This window comes from Grus americana, chromosome 8 (assembly GCF_028858705.1).
Source record: "Grus americana isolate bGruAme1 chromosome 8, bGruAme1.mat, whole genome shotgun sequence".
In the NCBI taxonomy this organism is placed as follows: Eukaryota; Metazoa; Chordata; class Aves; order Gruiformes; family Gruidae; genus Grus; species Grus americana.
In genome coordinates this window covers 6385951-6403241 of record NC_072859.1, presented here as the reverse complement: position 1 = coordinate 6403241, position 17291 = coordinate 6385951, and the positions used below count along the sequence as shown (strand labels likewise).

Here is a 17291-nt window from a genome sequence, read left to right as displayed (position 1 = left end):
GGTATGGAGTTTTCTCAATTCTTAGCTTTTACGGTGTTTGAAACATTTAATGGCTACACAGGGGTTTCAACAGGATTTTCCTAGGGCATCACTTACTTTTTCCTGCTGTAATCTCAGCAGCAGACCACGCTGCCTCTTTCGAATAGGCGGCATCTTATCATCCTCTCCCTTGTCTCGCAAATGCCTGTGAATAGATTGGAAGAAAGGATTTAATAAGAAAAAAGTGCACAACAATGAGCCTTTACTCTTTAAAGCAGGAAAAAAAATTTACTTTTCCTAACCTGCAGAAGAGTATATGGCTGTACTTAATCACTGCCATTCTCTATAGCGGAATATTTTGTACTGTTTAGCCACAGACATGCACAGTTAAAAGGCCAGTGCAGTAATACGAGATCTCACATGAACGGGCAGAAGTTCTGCAGAGGTAGTATGCTCACCATTTAAGACAAAAGAAAGGATGCGTGGGTCACTACCTCGCAATCCTTTATCAAACCCGCAATGACAAGCGGTTGGAAAAAAATGTCTGGTGAAGATGAGATGCAGAGAGTGACTATGGAAAAATATTATTGATTAAATCTGGCCACCGCTGTTTAGTAGTATCACTAGACACTTCAAGTGGCATTCCAGGACAAAGCATATGTTAGGTCGGAAACAAATCATTAAGGACAACACCTATCAGGCTGAAAGAGTTGGGATTGTTCAGCCTGGAGAAAAGAAGGCTCCGGGGAGATCTAATTGCAGCTTACCAGTATCTGAAGGGGGCCTACAGGAAAGCTGGTGAGGGACTGTTTATCAGGGAGTGTAGTGACAGGACAAGGGGGAATGGGTTTAAGCTGAAGGAGGGTCGATTTAGATTAGATGTTAGAAAGAAATTCTTTACTGTTACAGTGGTGAGGCACTGGCACAGGTTGCCCAGAGAGGCTGTGGATGCCCCATCCCTGGAAGTGTTTAAGGCCAGGTTGGATGAGGCTTTGGGCAAGGTGATCTAGTGGAGGGTGTCCCCGCCCGCAGCAGGGGGGTTGGAACTAGATGGGCTTTAAGGTCCCTTCCAACCCAAACCATTCTGTGATTCTATGATTCTATCCAGATTCACAAAACTTGGCCCGAGTTAACTAAAAATGACCTCAGACAGAACTTTATTTGCTTGATGTCTAACTGTTTGACAGTTTTATACATTCTTGAATTAAGACTTGTAGAGCAATGGTTGGGAACTACCTTCTCTGACTCACAACAGACCTCTGATGTTCTACGGTTTCAATGAAATTCTCTTTTATCAAACCACATTTGATGTAAACATCAAAGCGCACTTACAAACCGGGTTCTGTTCTTTCCAAGTGACACTAATGTTTTTAGATCATCAGATTACTGATGCCAGAAAACTAGTTCAATCATTGATACTTAATAAGGGAGGGGTAGGCTGGAAGCAAAATCTTACAAAAAAATTTCAAGTACAAGAAAATGGTCAGTCAGCACCAATGCATATTCAGAGCTGCCTTACTTCTTCTGGTGTTCCAACCAAGCTAATTCAGCCTTGGTCTTCTCTTTCAGAGCCTTCTCCCGGAGCCGAAGCAGTGAGGACTGATGAGCTGCTCGCATTTCCTCCTCTTTCATGTACTGTCTTACCATCTCCATGGTAAATTTAGAGAAACTGTCTTGCCCCCCTGAGAACGGCAGGCTTAGCTCCTGGAAGACAAGACAAATTTGGCGTGATTTGATAATACAGAAATTCCAAGGGTTTTTTTTTTCCAAAGACAAAGCGTGTGTGTGTATACAGAGATACACACACACAAAAACAGATTTAAGAAGGGAAGCTGTTTTTCCCCTGAGCTTTGTGCAGACCAGCTTTTTCTGCCCTGGGCTGCATGACACTTTTGGGATGTCCCCTGTCGGGCCAGAGAGATGAAGCATCCTCTTGCACTTCCTAGCTGTGTGTAGGCATAGTAGGAAGAATTAATCCACTGGGCTTTTATAACCCACCTCAAAAGCTCACTCCTCTTCTGCAAAGCTACAAGGGAATAGGTAGAGGATGGACTGTTCCATAAGCCAAGTGATTGCACTTGTACAACAGTGACATAGAGCGTCATTCATACAACTCTATGTTTTGAGATGCTCAAAGAACCACAGGGACTAAGAGAACCCTAAAGTTTACAACCACAACTAAGAATGGCTAACTTGAAGCCCATCACATTAACTATCTAAAGTTCAGAGAATTTACCTTAACTATGGTTGCTTGACCTACCTTGATAGATGACAGAGCTGTTTTTTCTGGGGAGACTTCCTCATCAGAATCATCACGATTACCCCGTTTCTTCTCCAAGTTATTTCTGCGATGACTCTCAGAGGGCAGCAAAGACCGAAAAGACTTTTCTTCAATCTCATCCTCTGTCATGGACTCATCAAATTTCAGGGAATATTCTGTTGCAATAGAAGCAGAATCTGAGGGAGAAATGAGGGAAGTGGTTTTATGCTCAGGTACGTACCATGAATACATTTTACTCTCTCTCCTCTCAGTAAAGTTGGGGGGGACAGGAAAGACAGGGAGATAACTACTCTGATGCAGAAAAATTGGTGTTTAGAAAAGAGTGACCTTGAGTTAGAGGACATCATGAAAAACTGTTATCCAAAAGACCTAACAGACTTCTGTACACAGGTATAAACACATTTCTGGGGCTGCTGACACATTTGGTGTTCCGCCTGCATATTCAGCAAGTGAACACCTGGCTACAGCTAGCACAGCAGAAAGCAGAGTGGCCCACAGACTCCATGACTCTGCTGTGCAGAATTGCCAAAGGTTTCCATCTCACTGTGTCACCCCTCTGTAACCTCTTAAGAGGCTACCAATTCACCTGAGGATCCGCTTTCTTCATACGTATTCCCTCATTTATTTCAGAAACTAATTCTGAAACAGCACCTCCCTCCCTCCTTAGCATCTTCAGATTCATCACATACAAACAACACAGCTAACCTTTTTCATCTGGCAGCGATAAAATACTATCGCTCGGCAAGGAATCATCCACACCAGTGTGAGCCTGCTCTTCGATACTGCTACTCAACTTTTCACGATGGGAAAGCTTTTTCTCATTCTCCTTAGAAGATGGAACTGAAGGGCTCTCTTGGCGGCTGCTGGTACTACTGTGTTACAAAAAGATAATTTTTTTTTAAAAATTACTTTGCACATTTCAAAATATTTCTATTACGCTACTACTGTACATAGCATGATTAACAACCCAGCAATAATCGACACGCAGAAGGTTTGGTTTTGTTTTTAAAATGCAGCTTGGCTGCTTTAAAATTCCATGCCTCATCAAGCTGCCGATTGACAGCGGAACTTGTTATTTTTATTCTACCTTAGAATACAAGTGATTTGTAGGTATGCACACCCTCTACTTGGCAATGAGTACTGATGATAAACCACTGAAACATCTCTCCTCATAATTTTTAAAAAGCATGAGTGAGATACCAATACTGTTTTAAGTTAGAAGAACTACAGAGGACAAATTCATTCCAGTTGGTCGAGATCAGAGGAGGGCTGTGAGAAACTTCATGGGACCTAAGTAGATCAGGTAAGTCAACAGGAAACAAAAAGCTAAAATCCAGTATTAAACACAGGCAAGATATTGAAAAGTAACACCAGAAACGAGTCAAATCTAAACCTCAGGCAAGCAGCACTCCAGGCACTTTGTGCAAAATCTCAAGCCAGTGCAAAGCAGCAGCGAAAACTTTAACAAAACCCTAACAAAATGGACAGATACACAGAAAACAGAGTAGAAAGTAAAGCACGTTACAGAGTAGGCAGTTCTACAGGTCCCTGCACTGCATTTTCAGAACATATGCTCCAGTCTATGTCCCAGTCTGTTTCAAAAAGACACAGAGCAGAATGAGAAGGGCACCAAATGCAAATATTTGGGACAGGGAAAAAAAATTGGATAAACAGAGACTTAAAGTTTAGGTTACAAAGGTAGTGCAATAGAAGTATGCCACAGCCCAGAAATCAGAATATTCTCCACTCAAAAATTTCTGAAGATATTTCATCCAACCAAAGTCATGGCCACATCCAAGTTTTGAACACCTCCAAGGACAGAGGATCCCACAACCTCCTTGCACCCCTATTCCAGTGTTTGACCACTCTCATGGGGAGTATTTTTTTCTCCATGATTTTCCTCTTTCTGGAAGCTCACCATTGCCTTTTGTCATCTCACTGTGCACTTCCAAGAAGAGCCTCGCCTCACGTTCCCTAACAATGCACCTTTAGGATACTGCAACCAGATCCCTGTCCCCTTAGCCTTCTCTTCTCTAGGTTAAGTTAGCTCATTTTCAGCCTCTCTTTTACATCACTTACTCCAGCCTCCTACCCATCATGGTGGTTCACCAGTAGACTTGTGTCAGTATGTTAATGTCTTCTCTTTACCGAGGAGCCTAAAACTGGATACTGTATTTCAGATACAGTCTCACAAGAGCTGAACAGAGGGGAATAACCATTTCCCTTCACCTGCTTGCTAGACTCTTGCTAATTCAGCTGAATGAGAAAGCAGATGCAGAACTCAATTATTCTTAAGTTAGGAAAGAGAAAAGTGACCAATGAGAACAGATACAGCAAATTCAAAACTGAAGATATTAACACAAAACATACTATTACACTGCAGACGACAGCGCAGTAGGATTTTTAATTAAAGACAAAGCAAATTCTGGTAGGTGTGTAAGCCTTCAAGCTCTGGAATATAAGAGAGGTTTACTTGTTCCAGGTTTAGTACTGACTTTCCCTCTTTTTAAAAAAACACTGAAGGAAATGTCTTGATATTCCTTTCTACTTTAGTTCTTATTTACAGTAAAAAACCCCTGTGTAATCTAAACTCTTCTTACCTCTGATCATGAACCTTTGATCTTGAGGACTCTGAATAACTGTCAAACATCGGTGAGTATGCCTGTTTTGAGTCACCTGTCTCCTCTTTACCTTGTGATATGGCACCAGACTCACATTTCCTGAGAAAGGGAAGCATTTGGGGTAAATCTACATTGTCTTGAACCAAAGCAAATACAGTTTTCACAAGCTTTCATCGGTTTACTAGAAGTAGTGACAGCTAAAATTTCTGAGAAGATCACTTAAAGCTCAGACTAGTTAAGTCATCCCACAAAACATATAGTTCATCTTTTTCTACTCTTTTATACAGAGCTTCACAGAACCAGTTAATGTCACCTTTGGTGTACGCTATTAAGGGCATAAAGATGGATTCTAAATAATTCTTCTTAAATGCTCACTCACTGTGACATCTTAAAATTTTCTTCAAGAATAGGTGAAGCAAAACCTAACAAAATCTTACTTCCCCCTTCCTAAGATGTGAAACATTAGGCAAAACCTGTTTGTATCAGTTCGGGCTCTCAGCTGTTTGATGAACTCTGAATGATGCTGCCGCTGGTGGTCATACAAGGCGGTGACTGGAGCAGCTGGAGCGCTGACAGTATCCGAGATCTGTGTTCGTGCTAACTCTGTCATCTGAGTACAATAAAAAACACAGGAATACAATGCGCTTATAAGCATCAAAGTGTTTTTGAAAGAAAAAACAGTCATTCTCACAGGCAATTTACTGATTTATTGAACAAATGGGTAAGACACAGGTTTGAGATGGTTTGTAATTACATATGTGTCAATTTTGGTTGTAGGAGGTATATGTTGCTTGTAAATACATATTCTTTAATTTATGCAGAGTGGAATTATTGATATGAAACTACAGACCTGCAAGATACTACTTATCATTCTAATCACCTTAGCCAAATTCTGATCAGTAGAACGATCCCCACATAATAAAATATTCCAGACTTACCATTACAATTAATTTTAAAAAAAACAAAACAACAACAAATGCCAGATATAATGTTTTCTTTTTATTTGAAAGTGCATCTTGCCCAAAGAGCAAGAAATATTATTTTCATTCTAAAGGAAGCAACAGGTTTAAAGTTCCAATATCATGCAAACTGCCAGGTCTAAAACTGGCAGCATTAAATCAACAAATAGCCATAAATTTCTCCCTTTTAATGTACGGCAGCCACTGTGTACCTGAATAGAAAATAAAAACTTCTTCAGAAATCACAGCAGAGAACACTGATTTTTAGAAGCTTTAGAATTTATTATTTTTTCTTCTTGTTCCAAGGTTTGCCTCTTGCAGAGCAGGAAACTCTGATTGGTTTGGAAGGTAGGAATAAGCTGTATTTCAGTAACTTTCAATACATATACTGAGTTTCTCCATCAATTTTTCATGCATAATATTTTAGAAAAACAAGTGAATGCTGATGGGGTTTTTTTAATTGGATCGTTTGTATACATCACCCACTATTTTATCCTTCATTAGTATGACAGTCAGCTCTAAGCAAACTTGCATAGCAGCATGCTATATTACCTCTTTTGCATAAGATAAACTTCTCATTGAAAGCAATACAGAAAATCAACTCCGTTCCCTTATACATAAGAAATTACAGTGTACATCCAAAAATATTCCCAACATATTGGTGGCCAGCATTTCTACTGCTGCATTCCAGTTAAAATACATGGTGGTTCAACTGAGTATCAGGAGTCACTTGTGAGCATGGATGGAAAAGCTACTCTGCTAGTGCATCATCACTGACCAAGTCATCCCCATCAACCTCTCCGCTAGCACCTCTGACTCTTGGACTTCAAACTTAAAGCAAGATGAGAGATTAAAACCTTACACCAAATAAAAGCTGTCTCTGTTTCTTCTACCTTGTTTCTTAATTGGTTTCCACCCACTTCGGCTCTATAAACTACAAATGTTTCTTTGTCTTTATCCAAGATGTCACTACCTGCTATCAACAACTACTGCATGTATCTCAGATGCCTGAGCTTTTCCGCTCCTTTAACCTAACCCATCCTTGTCTATTCAAAAATTATTTCAACTTTGTGTATTTGGCAAAGCCCAGAACAAGTACATCAGTATTATTCTGTAGTCCCATTACCTATCATAAAAACAGCCTGGCTGAGCACCAGTACATGCACAAGCTGCGAAGAAACAGTTATGCTCATACCCATCCGCCTTCTGCACTCCATAACCCTAATCCACAGTCATTGCGATTGCTAAACTGTGAAGAAGCAAAAGCATTTTTTCGTTACTGTGTTTCTTACCTATGTGTGAAGCAGCTGCTACATGTTGGGAGCAACAAGTATAAAAACTGATAAATGGATATATAAAACTGAAAACTAATCAATATTCTGTATGCCACAAGTAGAGTGAGAAGACTCAAAAAAAAAGAAAAGTTCAAACTCTGTACCAAGGTAAGAGCTCTGCTGAAGATCCTCCCCCCCTCCTTTTTTATTTGTTGGTCTCCTACAGTCAATAGAAAGCAAAATTGCAATTTCCCTGCTTTTCTAATTTAATTTGCATATGAAACAGATACAGGATCAATCCCTGATGTAGTGCAACTCTTACAAATTAAAGATGATGTGTTCACTATCATCAATCTCTCCTGGAAGAACAAACTTCTTAACAGTTCGTTAACTGGAAAATCATAAGAATAGCGAACAGGGATTTAAGGCTGCTGACTGACTTCTAAGTAAAGACGCCAGAAAAGCTCCTTTAAAATCCTATCATTTGTCACATTACGGAGGTGAAAAAGTTGCACTGAGAGTGATGCTGAACAGAGAACAACGTAGAGGCAAAAAAGTATTCAAAATAATACTGAAATGAGAACAGCTTTTTCCCTTCACTCGGGACCTCACCTCACAGATCTGGTGAGCTGTATCTGTAGTGAGAAGAGCAGTTTCTACCTGTTTGGCTGCAGCCTTGCATGAGGTCTCTTGTACAGCCTCCTGCCGTGACTGGACCAGGTGCTGTAGTGACTCTGCATGGACCTACGCAGGAAACACAGACAGTTCAGCTCTTCAACATTGTCTGGCTATAACAACTACAGTTTTATTTCTCAAAATCTGGGGGAAAAAGTTTCAAATTGGCCCCCAAGAGCTTTTTTCCAGCTACATTAAACCCCTTCACCACTTCCATCTGTTCACAGCTTCAAATTAAGAATACTCGTAGGCACGGGTTTACTTACAGCATTTTGCCTCTTACACACTCCACATTTTTTGAAGGGCAGCATTACCTGAGCTGCCTTCTGCCTTGCCTCGTCCAGTTGTCTCTGACTTTCTAAAGCTTCTTGTTCGGCCTTGATTTTCAAAAGAGCTAAGTCGCGTTCATGGCGCTGCTGCTGTGCCTACAGATCAGGAAAACAAGTTAAATGTAAATGCAAGTTAAATGTAAATACCTTTTCTGCCTTAGCCACTGGCTGCAACTATCTCTGAAAGATCTAGATCTACTCTACTTGTGGTGCCTCTTCTGCTGAAGTTAAATTTTCAGCCTGCCGACTGACCCTCTCCCTTTTTAAGTAGGCAGTAAACAATGCACGTGCCCCATACTCTTCCCCTTCTTCTCCAAGAGAGAGGATTTAGGAAACCAATTAATTCAACAAACTAGAACAAGCAGTCTTGTCAACATAAGGAAATCCCAACCAAAAATATCCTTTTCATGGAATAAGACAAATGATCCAGCCTGAACAACTACACTGCACAGCATTGGGACCCAACATTACACCCAGTAAATCATCAAGTTTTTATATTACTGAAGAACACAACCAAAGCAGTGATTCCAGCTAATGATATATTCATGACACATATTCCAGAGTCACCAGTTCCTTGGTGTCAACGTAAAATAAGAAAGATAACAGACATTAATCCTAAAAAATGGACATTATCAGAGATGCTCCATCATGCCCATTACGACTTCTCTGCATTGCTAACAAAAGCATAACTTGGTCCTAATTTGATTAATTTTCTTACAAAATAAAAAAAAAAGAAGGTTAAGACAAAGAAATATTTTTCCATTACCTTTAGAATCTGAGCCAAAGAAACGCTCTCCTGCTGGGCAAGTGATATGCCTCGTACTCGTTCTACATCTGAAAGCTGTCGCACAGACTCCTCAATAGCACTGAGGTAGTTCAATTCTGCTGACAAACGATGCTGAAGACCAGCAGGGGAGAAGCGCATACATCCTGCAGAATAAGACTTACCAGTCAACCTCCATAGACTTTAGTGCCCCACAGAAAAAAAATTAAAAATATAACAGCTCTGAGATTAGTATGCCTTTAATAAAACAACTCACCGTTTCCTGGGGCTGCTCCTGCTACAGACCTGCTAGTTCCCAGACTCAAGTCAGGAAAGGCTAGGTTAGGCTTCAGCCCTGACCCTGTACTTCCAGAAAAGCCAGCAGGTGACTTGACTCTTTCTGCTGTATTGCCTATAGAATCAAACTGCAACATTTTTTGAGAACCAGGAGATGGAGAAGTCGTCGGTGTCTTCTGGGATCTTCCCTTGTCTGAGAAACTGACAGTGAAATGGAAAAAGAAAGGAGTCGATACTCTTAAATCCAGCCATTTGATAAGACAATAATGCAATAACCTCATTCTTCCATTTATATATGTACCAAAGAGATCTATGCAAAAAGCACAGTCTCTTATGGTTTGCACAGGCCCAGTCTGCATTTAGGAAAGGGCCTCATGAGATGGGTTTTGTACCTATATCCCAGCTTAGAGTTAAGTTTTTAGAGCACCCTATTTTGCCTCCAAGTATTAAACTAGTTAGCATACACACACACAAACTAACAAGGTATCTACGTGTTCTTCATGGCCAGACAAACAGTTTCAATGACTCCTGTTAGGAACCTGGCATGTGAAAGTCGAGATGCACTCATCTGCATGTGCATTTATGCATCTGTTTTGAGACTCTGAGTGAAGAGCTTTGTTTTACCCACAGGAAATTACAGCAATATTTTGCTATCAGAATATGCCAAACAGTATTTTTAAAAAGGAAACAGGTTACTATCAGCATATGGATGCAACTGAATGTGATAAGCCACTGCCCTGAGTCTCCATCTCTCATCAAATTGCAATGAAATGCTTGAAGGTCAAAAACTTGACTGGAACAGTTAGTAAAATACTACAGAAACATTTCTTCTTAAGGGAAAGTTAAACACATCTCTTTCCAAACATACAGAAAATAAGGCAGACACTTCGAAATTTACTAGTTCAATTTCATTAAGCCAAAGAGGATTAACAGTGGCTGCTTAAATCCCTTAGGAAGACTTTCTGCTTTACTTGGCACATCTTAGGAGGCCATCGGACCTTTCAAACCCAGTACTGGATATCAGTGAAAGTCACCAATGTAAGTCAGTACCTCAGAGCCATTCTATACCCACACAGAATGAGTGAAACACCATTTGTATTATTTGTTGCTTTTTAGAAAAAAGTATAGTGAAAACTAAGCTGAGTGTATTTCATAACTATCATCCTTGCATAATCAGCAGAAAATAAACTGCATTCATAGCTAGACATACAGAGGACGCAACAGAAAAAATTTTTCTCTTCCTCTACACTCTTTTCTGAGGTACACTTCATCTCTCAAAAAAACCCATCAGAGCTGGATAGGCTTATGGGTATTAGCTGTACAAAAGTCTAGCCAAAAATGTATGTGGATCCTACTGAAAAGAGCAAGATGATGGCACACGTTGACTAGCTATCCCCCTCGCCTCCCCCGCCCCCCCCACCTTCTTACAGACCACCTGAAGAAGTGGAAAATGAAAATTGTCTTTCAATGCTTAAGGTACTGAGCCTCACAGGATACCTGTGCTGGCCAGTTATCCTTACAAAAACCAAGCGGTCATTTGGGCAGCAATCGCTGTTTTGCGTTTTCTCTTACTACAGTCACCTACTTTGGGGTTTCATATTTAAAATACAGGGGGGGAAAAAATACGTTTTCCGCATGCTCATCTTACTAACATTTGATCATTTCTGTTACTTTCCTTTGGCATATCTAAAGACATAACCATTTTTGATAACATGCCATACCACTACCAAACTTAGTTATACTTGCATACAGTCTTAGAAGGTTCGTGTTACCTCATTAGGGAGTGTCCCGACAAGTTTTCCAGTGTGCTGTCTGTATCTGGGTTCTGTTCATGATCTTTATTAGAAATTCTGCTACTCGATAAGGACTTCTTTGCCTGTTGGGATCCCCACTCTAATTCAGATAGCATTTTATCTTCTTCTACAGGAAAGTGGTGAGAACTTCCATTGAAAGAGTCCAACCCTAAGAAGCAACACCATTGCCAAAAGTTTATGTTTTGTATTTTAAGTATGAATATCTTAGCCATCAGGAGCCCCAAAACAAATAATTCAGAACTTTTTTCCTCACTTAAAGATGCCTTTGAGTTACAAGTCTAAAAATCCAACAAGCAAGAAATGTAAATTTGGCAGCTTCCTACAGGAGATTAAGTTCTTTGCTGCGTATTGTGTCCACTGTCAACAAAATTGTCACTGAGCTTTCATTTCAGCAGGTTATCAGTTTAAATAAAGAAAACAAGCATTTGACTCTTCAATACTGAAAATTAGAATAAAGCCTAGCTTTCTTTGGGTAAGCCAGAGATTTTTGAAAAAACAAGAAGGAGGTTAATTTGGAATGCCCAATCTTATTTTTCTCATCTTTTTATTGACTTTGAATCTAGCTTTTCCTTATGTCATCCATTGCTTATATAGTAAGAGTGTACCAAATATCAAGTTTTACGCTTTTGTAACACAAGTTACTGTAGGAAAAAGTGTATTTACTAATTTGTGCACTTACAAAAACTGTCTGTGATCCAAAGATGAAGCATGTACAGGCAAACTTCTTGTCACCTTCATAAATGTGGCCATAACTCAGATTTCTCAGCAGCCTATTGGAATTTCCTCAGTACAGAATCTGAGGATAGTTCCCATATGATATTAAAATTAACTAATTTGCTAGAAGGCTGGTTTAGGAAAGGAAACATTTTCAATACCGTTAATAACCTCTTGCCTATTTAATTTCAGATGACTGAAATTAAATTTTCTGACCTTATTTTAAGGTCAGAGAATAATCAGAGTCAAAAAGAATTTAGGAAGGAATCACTGGAGCAGTAAATAAGTCTTCCTATCAGTATTAGATTACAGTTTCTACATATGTAGAGAGACTACAATTTTCATAACGAGAAAACCCTAAAACTCCTTCCAAAAAAATTCCCTACAGTCAAGTACTGCACTTACGTTCCTTTTTCCCTCTCTTTTTAGAGGAAGCAGATGAGCGAGAAGATGCCGCAGACCGTGGTCCAGATGAATGCTGAGAAGCAAGCTCTACAGATCGGGGTTCATGGGGAGATTTCCTACTAGGAACTTCTTCCTGAATGCTTGAATTACTGCTGCCAGCAACACTAAAAAGGAGCACAGTGACAGTGATTAACTAAGGACTTCCAACTCCCACATTACACTGCACATAACAAATCCACCACACTTTACATTAGAGACAGATGGCTAAAACTGCACTAATTAGCCCATCTTGAAAAGCATTGATTTTGAGATTAAAAACTATGACAGCTAAAAGATTAGGAAGTTTGACATAACATTGAACATATTGAAACATACTTCAGATAATATAAAACAGTACAAGATGGATAACAACCCTCTTTCCAGGGCTAACCCCTAAGAGCTATTTGACTCCAAACTTGGACAACATAAGAATGACTCCAAATACGACTGCATTTTACATAATCCCTGGGCATACAGGTATCATCAACACATTGATAGAAATACGAGTGATTTTCAATAAAGAATTACAAAAGATTTGCAAATAAGGGGGTAATGCATCATAGACTAAATAATACCAACAGAAGACTTACCAATAAGTTTAATCAGAAAGAAAGCATTTTTGCAGCCAACATTTTCAGCGTGCAAAGTGCCTTTTACCTTCCTTCTGAGGTAAAGTACCACCAATATAAACACGTTACTTGAGGCCTTCCCCAAGGTGTCCAAAAGATGTAAATACATCTCATTATAAAAAAGCGGTCTTAGGAAATTCAGGAAGCCACATGAATTCAGTAGTAACATGCAGATTCTAGGATTTACAGTCTTCAAGTTTTAGTCTGAACAAAAGGTTTTAGAACTTCTCACAGATAATTTACGTATCCGTTACTAAGCTTTACTGAACCCTTACTGAAAGCAATTATAGGTATAAGGTATTTCAACACTTTCAAATCTCTTTTCTTTTTTCTAAATTACAAAGACTAATCAACTGAGCATTACAGCAGCCACACAAGTTGGAGAACTAATTTTCACCTCACTACAAAGGGCAAGAACTTTGCCTAAAGCTACCTGCCAGACTAAAGAACAACAAAAATTAGACAGAGAACAGGAATACTTGACTCTAATCTTTGCATCTTACCATGCTGGTTGCTATGTTAACTGCAAGGTCCTAAGGAAATACGTTGTCACTTTGACTAGTATTACAATGCAGCGTAACAGAAAAAATATCCAGCATATTATAAAACAAATTTTGTGTTAACTATTTTCTGTCAAATTCTACATTTTGATTTTTACAAGAAGCCTAACACAGTTACCTGAGGTCACGTGCAATCTTTTTGTCTGTTAAAGTGCTACTTCCCTGCGACGAGGCAAAATCATCTTCATAAGAAACCACGCTCTCAGGAGGGCTCAGGGCAGGCAGTAAAGGGCGCAGAACGGCAGACCCTCCATTCGACCTTTCATCAAACACTAAAGCGTGGACAAAGAAGGGAAAAGACAAAAATGATACCAAATGTGAACAGGTAATAAAGCTGCAGGAATTAAAATGCTCCCAACAACGCATTACAAAGGCTTCCTTTCAAACACAAAAACATCAGGAAAACAACAGTATAGCCATCCCGTGGCAGATTTAACACAACATAACAAGCACAGTCTTCCTCTTTTGGTAAATTATTGACTATTCTACTTCATGAACACAGTCCAGCTAAAACATTCTTGAAGAGCACAGTGTTCTTGACAGCAGAACCATCTGCAGAAAATTTAAATGCAAACATCTTTAAGGGAAGTAAAATGAGAGAAAACAGAATCAATAAAAAAAACACAAGATAAAAATAAACTTCCCAGAAAACACTCCTCAAAATGAGGAACTCAAGGCAAGAAAAACAGTACTCATAAAACAAAGAGTGAATTTGTACAAAAAATTAAAATCAAATGAAGCATCCTGCATGAGACACTTGTAAAGCACGCCCTAAGATACTAACATCTGGAATAGGCTCATTTAAGCAAGAGACTTTCCCTACTGACATACCAAAAACCTTACCTTCTCAAAATCCAATATTGTTACCAGAATTTTAATTGCCACACTAGTTTGAGACATTATCGAATAACTCATATGAGCAAAGATGCAATAGGAAAGTGCACATCATTCATCCACTGAAGTTACATGTTTCTAATAACACAGTAACGCTATATTATTCTTGCATAGCAAGAATTCAGGATATATGCAAGCACTCATGTTTATGCCAGGAGGGAAGTGCTGCGTAAAGCCTGCGTTTCATCTTTCCGCCCTAACTGAAACATGAATGATGTGTTATTACAGATGATCTGGAGTGCATATATAGTAGGAAGATGCACATTCCAGTCCAGAGGGTCTGTTCTCCATGGTGCAGAGAACCATTTCCAAATGCACTCTGGGCAATTCAGGTTTAGTGTGCAATTTTGTATTCAATAAACGTGAACTTTACATTCACAATTCTGTAACTACGGCTGTCCTTAATACATGTAACCCAGCATATGAATTAATTACTGATCTAGAAATAGAGCGATCTAACACAAAATCAATCCTCTTCCAGGCAAGAACTGTGGGGTTGGTTTTTTTTTTTTTCTTCTTCTTCTTTTCTCCTTGGACAAGAAGGCACAAGGAAGAAATAATTTATCATCCAAAATAAAGTGAGAAAGCCTTACACAGATTCATGTCCGAGACACCTGCAAACTATAAAGTGTAAGGGGTAGTAAGACTGGGAAAATAGTAATTCACAAGAGCTTTGAGAAATTTTTCCATTTTTACCTTTTCCGTGAAGCTGATAACTTTTCGCAAAGATGTTGATGACACTGTGGGGACTTCCCTTTGCCAGTTCCTCCCATGGCCACTTGCTGTGCACGCCACTTGTCTGAGTGAAAAGTGGCAAATACTTCTCAGCTTCTTTCTGAAACTCCTTTATGGGTTCAAAAGCATTTCTCTCCCGAACGCAGAAATCCTTCTCTTTTAATGTCTCCAGCATCTTCAGTGGCAACTGTCTGTGCTGGCCTCCTTCCTCTTCAGAGAGGCTTCCGTCACTCAGGAGAGGCCCTTCGCTGATGGAGTCAATGCTGGACTCATGAGGAATTACAGCTTTGTTTGGGGCATAAGCCTGGTTTTCACGCCCCGGGCAGTCGCTCTGTCTCTTAGACAAATGTCCTAGTATCCCCTCATGCCTGTTAGCAGCAGGGGACCTCATTCCAAGGCTGACTGCAGCAGTATGAGGCCTGATCGTCTCGGGGAGCTTTTTAAATTCACTAAGGTTGCCTACCCCTGGAAGGTTGTCATCAAAGGCTGTATGAGACACACAGGTACCCAACATCTTTTGAATTCTGGCTGAAAAACCATCTTCATTTTCCTCTCTCACAGGAGGACTCACAGCCTTTGCCCACCGCCCATCGTCCTGGTTTTCTTGCATAAATTCGTGGTCTGAGTTCCACATGGTACCATAATTGATACCAGCCCCAGCCAACTTTTTGGCTTCGCTTTCAATTCTGCTAGAAAGGGAAGCAGCTGTAGCTTTCAAAGCTTCAATTCGATCTAATTTGCTCTTATATTGGTTAGCAGTAGGTTTTACTAAGAAATTTTGCTGTGCGGCAGATGAATTCAGGTATGGCTGGGGCATCAAGTTCAGCGATCCCACGGGTGCAGCATGGCTCCTCCTGCCTGCCAACATTGCGTCACACTCCTTTGACAAAAGGTCCATCTGCTCCAGACTCCAGTGCTGGGGACAAGGACCTCCACTTGAGCCCATGAGAGCTTGCGGGTGAGAGAGCTGGACTCTCGGGCTCAACCTGTCTGGCTGTACCCACGGAGGCTCCATCAAATCGCTCCTGAAAGGAAAAGTCAACATTTAAGTTGGTAACTTATACAAGTACTGTTATTTTAGATGAAAGTATCGTTGCCACAGATTTATTTTTCTGGAAGAAATACTTTTTTGTGGAGTCAGAGGGGCAGGGAATGGGACAGTAAGCAGTTAAAGAATGTTATTTAAAAAAACCAACAAACACATCACCTTCCAATTTTGAAATGCTGTTTATGGTGTACTGTGTGTTTTAGAGTTGTAACAAGCTGCGTGTTTTCCTCAGCAGCAGTAAGTCTTTTCCAAAAGTTTCCTGACTTCAAAAGGGAGGAAACAACTTTTTTTTTTCGCTTGGAATTTCTTAGCCCCAGCCTTCCCCCTCCAGTTGAACCCAGCCCATGTTTTACTGGAGCTGTAACTCAGGGTAGACATGAAGAACACTTAGTGAAAAAGGAGGACTGGAAATACAAGGATGTTTAAAGTTCTGTAATACAACTTTTTTATTTCCAGGTAGCTCCCATTTGCATAACAGGAGCCCTGCAGAGACCTTCCTTCACTAATACCACTTGCACATATTCTGAATACTAGGAAACCTGGAAAGTCCCTCACAGAAAACTGCTTCTCTGCTGACTGTGAGGCTCTCCATATAACTTATGTGGCCCTTTAAGTCTCATCCCTCCCCTACTATCAGTACTTACATTTTCTCCTTACGATGTTGCACTAACAATATTTACTACCATATGGTTTAGCAGCCTATTCTGTACACAGGACTACACAGCATTCCTAGTGCTTCCTTGAACTTTTTCAGAAAGGAAATAGGTCTCATTGAATTTACAAAGTCAGTGTGGATTTGACCAACTTAAGGTAGAGATAATGAAGCAAGTATATATTTAAGATGTAGACATTCATTATGTAATTAAAAATGAAGACACACTTGCACAACAGGGATATTAAGCATATGCAAGAAATTTTATGATTTTTAGTTCCTTATATTTAAGTATTTGGTTAGGCACCTTGACTTACAGTAAGAACAACTTTGATAATGCACTGAACAATTAAAAATGGGGAAAGCAGCACAAAAGGAAATAGGGAAAGCCTAGTTCCAAGCAGAAGCAGAGGGGTTTGGTACTTTAGAGACAGTAACTAAAGGCCTGAATAGAAAGGCCAAGACAGTAGATTAAACAGGAACATTGAAGAAATCGAATAAGAAAAAATCAACAGACTTATTTATATGATCAGCTCCTGTTGCCCGATAGCAATGGCGGAGGAAATAGTCTCCCAATACAAAATGCGTATCCCCTTGATGTCAGCAAAAGATTAACAGCAACT

General features: G+C 39.8%; 1 protein-coding gene across 12 annotated transcripts in view; it reads right to left on the bottom strand.

Annotated features, from left to right (window-relative positions):
• The window catches only part of CEP350 (centrosomal protein 350), a 77430-nt gene that overhangs the window by 32631 nt on the left and 27508 nt on the right, over nt 1-17291 (bottom strand). For 6 of the 12 annotated variants that reach the window (XM_054834452.1, XM_054834451.1, XM_054834462.1 and 3 more), the window contains 14 exons: nt 14930-15993; nt 13458-13611; nt 12112-12275; nt 10951-11140; nt 9159-9379; nt 8885-9048; nt 8056-8214; nt 7727-7858; nt 5355-5491; nt 4861-4980; nt 2966-3132; nt 2240-2436; nt 1499-1683; nt 97-184 (listed from right to left, as the gene is read on the bottom strand). In XM_054834452.1, the coding sequence (XP_054690427.1) occupies nt 97-184; nt 1499-1683; nt 2240-2436; nt 2966-3132; nt 4861-4980; nt 5355-5491; nt 7727-7858; nt 8056-8214; nt 8885-9048; nt 9159-9379; nt 10951-11140; nt 12112-12275; nt 13458-13611; nt 14930-15993 (3142 nt within the window). The remainder of the gene's footprint in view (nt 1-96; nt 185-1498; nt 1684-2239; nt 2437-2965; nt 3133-4860; nt 4981-5354; nt 5492-7726; nt 7859-8055; nt 8215-8884; nt 9049-9158; nt 9380-10950; nt 11141-12111; nt 12276-13457; nt 13612-14929; nt 15994-17291) is intronic. The other 6 variants (XM_054834455.1, XM_054834463.1, XM_054834457.1 and 3 more) reach the window with 3 other exon arrangements.